The sequence below is a fragment of the Thunnus albacares genome, chromosome 17, assembly GCF_914725855.1.
Source record: "Thunnus albacares chromosome 17, fThuAlb1.1, whole genome shotgun sequence".
NCBI classification, from domain to species: domain Eukaryota; kingdom Metazoa; phylum Chordata; class Actinopteri; order Scombriformes; family Scombridae; genus Thunnus; species Thunnus albacares.
In genome coordinates this window covers 13,036,043-13,044,588 of record NC_058122.1, presented here as the reverse complement: position 1 = coordinate 13,044,588, position 8,546 = coordinate 13,036,043, and the positions used below count along the sequence as shown (strand labels likewise).

Here is an 8,546-nt window from a genome sequence, read left to right as displayed (position 1 = left end):
GCAGTAAATGATCACCATATGGCATCATCCATACAAACCTGCAGAAAAAGTAAATGAAAAAAAAAGAAAAAGTAAAGGTTTTGTTTATAATTATTATTATTAAGCTCACTTTTCTTTTCTCTCTGACATTTTACAACAGCCTTAACCATTAGGAGTCTGTATGTTTCATTCGTTACTGTGGTAAATAAACAATTCAAATAATAGATACGACTTTTTTTTCCATTTCAACACAAACACTAGTGTTAAGTTACACTGACATTGTGGGGCAGTGACTTCATATCATGAATATATACACCTTTGTGTGTTAGTGCTCTTTAAATTTGGCAACAGCGTGCGTTCAGCCGATCAATGACGTGCGCAGCCTACATCAGCACCTTGGATACGGACACACCATTCACCGTAGGGTTCCTGCCCCGTTTTAGACCAATCAGCGCATGTGTTTTTCTAGATAGCATTGAGCACCACCCACACTGCTGCCAGCTGTATTGTTCCGCTGTAGGGAATCTCCTCTCAGGCAATATATATTCATCATAAACTGCATTTTTTCGTGGCAGGTCACGCAAATGTGGTCTTAAAGCCTATGAACAATTTTTGATAATAGGTAAGTATATGATATAAATGAGATTATAGTCGCACAAATGGCTGCTTCTGAGGCTCAGTTGTCCGGTATTTAGCCTAAACATGGCACAGGCATTAAAAGAGCAGCATGTTATGTGCAGTACAATACCTACGTATATTAATTAATAGCACAGTGTCCCTGATTTTTGTGTGATGGTGAAGACCTGCCTATACAGTATGTTCCTGACTAGTGGAAAAGGTTTAGCCTGTAAAACATAGTCTACAATACAGAGTATTTAATTCAAGACAATTCAGACACAGGCAGGATATATCTTTATATAATATCGTTTGTGTTAACATTAATTACTTTTGCCTTTTGCTGTCAGCACAGACCTAGGTTATCTCTGACGCAAGCGCTCACCATAGGCGTCTCTCCCATTTCACAGAATCATATGTCTCGGATTGTCAGCGCAGATCAACCAATGAGCGCAGGACTCGGGCATCACTCAGAGGGCGGGACTCGGACTGTAGTCCAATCACAGCCCCTCGCATTGTTTTGACCTCTGAAACCGCATCACCGCCTACCTCGTGCCCATGGCGGAGGAAAGCTATAAATAAAGGCAACACTGTAACAGAAGGGGGACGAAGTTGCAAAACTCCCGAGTAGGAGGGAGCTACATTGCAAGCCTGCTGAAAGAGGAAAAAAACGCAAAATAACCTTAAAAACAGAAACCGAAGCAAACGCCAATCCTCCGAAATCTTCATGTACTGGAATACTTTTTTGTAATGTTGATAATATATTCTATGTGAAGAAAGTATTTATACTTTTTTTCTATTTGCACTAACTAACGGTACTTCAGAACTACTGAGAATCTTTGTTTTTTTTTTTTTTTTTTTTTACAAAAAAGTAAGTATATTCAGCTGACTTGTCTCTGTTACTTGTGTGTGTGCGATATGTGTCTTCATTTGGCTTGCTGTCGTATTGTAGCTCATACTTACTAAGCTGATTTGCTGCGTCAGTCCACGAAGTTAGGGAGGGTGTGTGTGTGTGTATGTGTGTGGGGGGAGGCGCGTGCGTGCGATAGAAACGTGTAGCATGTCCTTTTTTTCTCTTATCTCAGTTCAAAAAATGATAGGCTATATGGCAATAATATTTCCATAGAGCCTTGAAATGCGTCTGATATGCTCGCGAATTTCCCCAGTAGCCTACCTTATCTACTTTATTGTGTCTTTTAATCTCAATTGCGGTCGATATCGGCTGTTAAAACCATTGCTCCCCTGCAATTCTTGTGAAATTGCAACAATATGCCTCTAACTTTGTAAAACCGATAAGATTAATCAAGACCTGTAGCCATTTCACAACTGTGAGGAATCTCCTATAGGATACTGTCTTCAAGGGCAGCTTCGTGAGGGAGGCGATAATGTTGCAGTTATTCCCCAGTGCAGCTTCTTTCCCATATGATGAACAAATTAACCGACTGTGAGGTATTTAAGGAGCCTCGAGATCCTTCCGTTCAATCCAGCTCTTGGCGAGGATGATTTTAGCCCAAGTTGTGTCTTTGCGTTTAATTTTTATGTGTTGTACATTTTCATTTTATTTAAAGCTGTGTTCCAGTATTTCCTCTTTGCTGTGTAAAATTGCCAGACATGGGTGTAGCCATAGTGGGTTAAGTCTTATTTCAACATTGTTTTTAATGTAGGAAGCACCTCGACTAATCGGCTGTGCCTCACGCATATCAAACCAGCCCCACTGACACGATTGTAAGCTTTGAAATCCACCCAAATGATTTCCTCGCCAACTTATCCTCTATTAGACATTATTGGCTGGGCATTTCCTCGGATAAGTTTACCATTTTCGTTAATTTAATGCAACTACTTCGCATTAGTTTGCGGTCTCCTGCTGTATGGAGGCTATCCAGCAGCCTATTATGTAACAGGATTCCTGAGTGCTAGTGTGAGATTAATGTGCTCAATACCTGCTTTTTGCCATTTAGATAAACAAATATATGTATAAACAGATCAACAAGAAAGAAATCAATTGACCATCTGTCATTATTTCTGCAATAGCTGCACATTTCCCCCCTATCTAATTTGTAGCTTTGAAATTCTGCTTTGGTTGTCTTTCTTATGACATTCAGTGTATGATATTTGAGCTTACAGCAGTTAAAACTGCAACATACAGTGGTACTTCAGACTGCAAATGGTTAATAATTAAAGGACACTTACGCACTCTCCTCATAAAGTCTGCAGTTGTGGTCTCAAGCAGCCAAAAAGTAAATATTTCACTCAGTGCTCTCTTAAAAAAAAAAAAAAAAAAAAAAAACTTAACACTCACTTATGAATGTATGTTTTATGATTACTGTGTAACATCTTGAAATGAATGAAATCTAAATTCATTTTTCTCTTTCGATTGTCACAGGAAATAAATACCACACCCTGTGGAAAGACACCACTTCTAAGAAACCAGCACTTTTGCTTTTGAACCTGTTTGATCTGAATTCCGGTTGCTTTCGCCATCCTGCCTGGAGAGCATCTGTGTTGCCAACCACGGATAAACAAAGCAGACCTAGTGGACACATTCAGACACACCTAATCTTCACGCACCTGATAAACTTCAGCAGTCAGCTATGCAGCTTGAAATCCAAGTAGCTCTCAACTTCATCATCTCGTACCTGTATAACAAGCTGCCAAGGCGACGGGTCAACATCTTCGGCGAGGAGCTGGAGCGGCAGCTGAAGCAGAAATATGAGGGACACTGGTACCCAGAAAAGCCATACAAGGGCTCAGGATTCAGATGCATCCACGTGGGGGAGAAAGTGGACCCTGTGGTGGAGAAGGCAGCCAAAGAGAGTGGGCTGGACATTGAGGATGTCCGCAACAACCTGCCCCAGGACCTCAGCGTGTGGATTGACCCCTTTGAGGTGTCCTACCAGATTGGGGAGAAGGGTCCCGTCAAAGTATTGTATGTTGACGACAGCAATGAAAGTGGAGCTAACAGTGGGGGGATTGATCTGGACAAGGAGATCAAGAACAGTTTCAATCCCGACGCACAGGTCTTCATGCCTATCAATGAGCCTGTGAATGGCACCTCTCCGGGCTCCAGCTCACCCTCTCCTCCTTTCGGTCACTCGGCAGCCGTCAGCCCCACCTTTATGCCCCGCTCCACGCAGCCTTTAACCTTCACAACTGCCACCTTTGCCGCCACCAAGTTTGGCTCCACTAAGATGAAGAGCAGTGGACGCAACAACAATGGCAGCAGTAGTGCTGGGAACAAGGTTGCACGTACCTCTCCCACCAACCTGGGCCTGAATGTGAACAGTCTCCTGAAACAGAAAGCCATCTCCACCTCCATGCACTCTCTGTACGGGTTGGGCCTCGGAACGCAGCAGCAGCAGCAGCACCAGAAGCCCTCAGCCCTGTCCCCCAATGCCAAGGAGTTTGTGTTCCCCAGCCTGCAGGGCCAGGGCAGCCAGAGTGCTCTCTTCCCTGGGGACAGCTCGCTCAGCCTCAGCCCGCTGCAGTACAGCAATGCCTTCGACATGTTTGCGGCCTATGGTGGCCTTAACGACAAGTCCCTTATGGATGGCTTGAATTTCAGCTTGAACAACATGCAGTATTCTAACCAGCAATTCCAGCCAGTTATGGCCAACTAGTACACGTAAAGGTACTACTTAAGCTACTACTTCACACAGAAACGACCAGAGATAATGTGATAGGGGGGAAACAAACACAAATGCACATTTTGAAAAAAAAAAGTGTAAACAAGAACAGAATGTCAAGGATAAAAGGAAAAAGTGACTTGTCAACTGTAAGATCTATGTTACGAGTCTTAAGAGCATGAGCCCGAGGGTGAACTACTTTGCCCCCTTGAGTTATACCTTTTTTTTTTTTTTTCCCCTAAATGATGAAGCTTGTAGTACAAGATGTCCAAGCTTGGTTACCTAAACTTCAACATGCATCATTGTTATTTCTTTTGCCAACCAAGCACAAAATATTTTTTTTTATGTGACTGTTTTAAGATATAAAAAAAGACAAAAAAAATACCACCACAAGTCATGGCCTCTTTCAGTATTTAAACATAACTGGACACAGCCAATTTTTCAAGGAATTGGCATAAATAAGTGGGATTTCCTGGTCTTTTTTCTAATTGTATAATTTAATTTAGTACAGAGTTTGTAAAATATCAGAGTATCTATTGTTTCTACGACATGGTATTGCATTTATATCTTTTTACTACTCCAGTGATCTGTGATGGCTGCAGCAACTTTATGTTTTCTTTTTTTATTGAAATTATAAAATGAATCCATCTTTAAAAAAAACATTGACTATTCTAAAGATTGTGTACAGAATATTCCGTAGTGGTGGGATTTAAGAATATTTGCTTTTTTTGAAAAACATAAGAGTTGTATTTTCTGTTAAGAGTTTAAAGATTTTTGCTATATTATGGACAAAATGTAATCGTATATTAATTTTGTACCTACATTGTGCAATACTTGATAAAACAAACGGTATAACAAAGTATTCGGAGTCAGTGTCTTACATGTTAAGAGGGACTGATAGTTTATTAAGTTTGTATTAAAAAGCTTGAAAATAATTACACTTGTTCAGTTTGTCATTGGTCTTTGTGGTTGAGCTGGTTGATACAGGTCTTAAAGGAGATTATGCAAAGTATTTTAGGGTTTTCTAACATGTCAGGACAAATCCAGTATTTTGTCCTGCAGTCAGAAAAATCAGGTTTTTCTTAGATACGCCTGCATCCTTTTTAGGTCACCTTTTTGGTACGTTGTTAATGTTCTTAGCAAACCATTTGACAGTTCACATGCAATAGCTTAGGTCAGAAAATTAATAATGCTTTTAGCTGCTGGACTGCAGGTTCAGTCTGTTGCTTTAGTGAATTCTATCAGGAGCAAATGCTACATTAGGTGATATATTACATACTTCGACACATTTCTTATCCTCTGCCTGATTTATTAGTACACAGGCCTCACAAGCCTTCAGCAACATGTTCACATCATGCAGGCTGTGCTGGCACCATTGCCCTTGGGCTGAGTGTCATTACACATAGAGATACTGGGAGTGTGACTGTGTCAAGCCTGATAACATCCTGAACTAAAGCCTGGCCTCATATGTATGACAAGGCTGTTAGCTAGCATGCTGCTAAACCATGTAATAATTTACACAGCAGACAGGCTGAAACCTTGTGCTACATACTGTGGATGGAAGCGTTTGTTGAGGCCTGTATGATGAAAATACAGATCTGTGAATTGGTTATTTACCTATAAAATGTATAGCGTGGCAAGAGCAGGAACACAGTTGGTTCTAGTAACTTTCTCTGCGCCATCAGACCATCAGACTGTGTTCGGCAGACATCTTCTAAGGTGACAATAACAGAAAAACATCTGCTGAAGTGCTTTTAACTGCAGGATACTGAATCCCTACCTGCTCCAGGGTGCTATTCCTCTGCGCTCTTGACTTCCTGTAGACCAGAACACGTGTCTCTTCTACCGTACCAGTAGAGTAACTTATTAACCGTAATTATGAAATTCATCATGCAATAGTGGAAAACAGTTTTAAAAGCTGTCCAGGAGTGTGTAGCTGAATGTTAAGCTGGTCAGTTACATTTCACCCAGTGTTCTCAAGGATGTTGCCTGTTAATGTATAACTGGCAGCGCTGTCTATCCACGACAGAATGAGATTCAATCATATGTATATCCTATCATAATGAACTGGAATAGCTGGACTGAAATTGGGCCTCAACCATTTCAAATTCAATTACTGTCTCTTTGTTATATAAAATGAACTCTATCAACCTTTCCAAAGTAATCATACAACATATAACCATATAAGGTAGCACTTTAGCTTTGGATATTTAGCTGCTTACATTGTTGCACGAGGACTCAGTTTAAACATTTTTACGGCGATGATTGTTCATTAGAGGGACTACCCAAGGAAAGTCACTCAAGTGTTTTTGAAAACCATCACACTACTGCATGAAATGTTGACCAGTGCTTAGGTTTTGCAGTATTACAAGTTGAGACCTCTGTGCTGTTACTGCTCCAGCTTGACTGTATCATGCCAGTGCTAGCTGACTAAAATCACTCTGACCCTTCTGGCGTATCATGGTCCCTCTGGGGCTGGTTCATCATCACTTGTCTGTCTGTGTGTCCCCTGATACACTTGGGGCTGTGTAAAGTTCAGTGTGTGTGTGTGTGTGTGTGCGTGTGTGTGTGTTTATCTCAGTTGCTGATACTGTGTGTGTGTACAGTAACAGAGTGTGGTGGGAGTGTGTTTGTTTATCTTGGGCTGTGACACTGTGTTTGTGCGCATGTATGACTGTATGTGTGGAACAGGTCATCCTGAATATACGTTTGATGGACGTTTGATTGCTTTTTGCACACTCCTGATCCAGCTGGTTATTATTTTTGTTAATGGTTCTCTGTACATCATGAGTTGAGACTGTGACTCTCCAAGCTACTTTAAGACAGGCAGAAAGGATGAGTCATAGACATCAACTCTCCCTTTATCTAGGTTGTGTTATAGAATCTATTGGACATATAAGGTTAAGATGAGTTGTAAATGGAAAGGAGTGTTTTTACTTCTCTTAAGTCAGACTGGTATTGTACTAATTGGTATGTTACAAAGATTTATATCAAATAAATATAGTCAAACTATATTTCTGAAAATACAACAAAGCCCTCATGATTGGGAAGGTTATGTTCGGAATGTAGCCTGTAAAAGATTAGTGATTATCATTTCAAAACTGTAATGAATGCTACAATGCTCTGGAGTATTTTATCATAATAATGTAGCCTGATTACACTGGACAATTTTACTAAATAGAACAACAACGTTTCTGTTTATGAAACAGGTCATTTCTTAGTGGAAGACATAATGACTCAGTTGTTTACTTTCTGGGGTGATTCACTCAGAGTGCACAAACATTGTCATGTTAGGATTTTGAGGAAGTTAATAAGTGTTAGAAAATTGGACTATATGTAAAACTATGTGTAATTTCTTTTTAGGATTGACTGTGGTCAGTTACTGTGTAAGCTGATGTCTCCTCAAATTTAACATGAAGGGCATACCCTGGTAGCCAACTGGTTAAGATGCATACCACATAACTGTACTGTATGTCCACAGTTTGATTCTGGTTGCGGATTTTTGTTGCAAGTTGTTCCAACATGGAGTCTTCCAAAGCTGAAAAGCTGAAAGTGATTTTGCAGCTGATACACAGGCTTTAGATGAAAATATCAAATATCACATTTGTTTTTTATTATAGTCTTTTTGACCCTTAAACCATTTGAGACATTCGTCAGAGAGCATAACATTATCTGAGTCACTACCAACCTGTCTTGAAGACATTTCTTCCCACAAACGCACCTCCTTGACCCTACATGTGATAGACTGTAGTCATATTGTTTCGTATTTATATGTTATGTTTTGTACCATATAAACTCGACATACTTCTGGTGCTAAGGATACCTTCGGAGAAAATCCAAGTAAGAGGAGGCAGAGAGGGATCAGAACAGCATAGAGGAACAAAGAGAGACATAAGCTCGATTGTTTGGGATAGGCATGGAGCAATGTGACTGGGCAACAGAAAGAGTGAGAGTGAAACACTGGCAGCGCCGCTATTGATGCTAATCCGGTGCCAAGCACACCCCTCAGCCTCCCAGTCTCCCCTTCGCCTGTCATGAAAACAGGTGGAGCTCGATTCAGCTTGTGTTTCCAGCCAGCCGACAAGGCTTTATGGTAATGTCACCCTCCTCAGCAAAAAATGGTTAATGGCTTTTCTGTCCCTTGCCTTAGTCCAACCCTTCACCCCGTCTATTTCTGGAAGCACGCTTGAGCTGATTGAGCAATGATAAGCTACAGGGAATTTTGCTTTCCTCCGAACATTATATTCACCACACCTTATCTGTATCTCACAAGGGGAAAGTAAAGTATCTCAACCCAACATGGAAAGATCTATCTGTCTGTCATTTGCT

The 8,546-nt window shown here is 40.7% G+C and overlaps 1 protein-coding gene across 1 annotated transcript; it reads left to right on the top strand.

The window, feature by feature from the left end:
- Window positions 1-516: 516 nt before the first annotated feature.
- tob1a (transducer of ERBB2, 1a) lies at window positions 517-5,152 on the top strand. Its single transcript, XM_044330764.1, has 3 exons — window positions 517-601; window positions 1,005-1,465; window positions 2,978-5,152. Exon 3 carries the CDS (start codon window positions 3,186-3,188, stop codon window positions 4,209-4,211), a length of 1,026 nt encoding a protein of 341 aa, XP_044186699.1. The 5' UTR covers window positions 517-601; window positions 1,005-1,465; window positions 2,978-3,185; the 3' UTR covers window positions 4,212-5,152.
- Window positions 5,153-8,546: the final 3,394 nt, after the last annotated feature.

Excerpts from the sequence above, each read along its gene's own strand:
- tob1a (XM_044330764.1), top strand. The coding sequence starts at position 3,186 with ATGCAGCTTGAAATCCAAGTAGCTCTCAACTTCATCATCTCGTACCTG.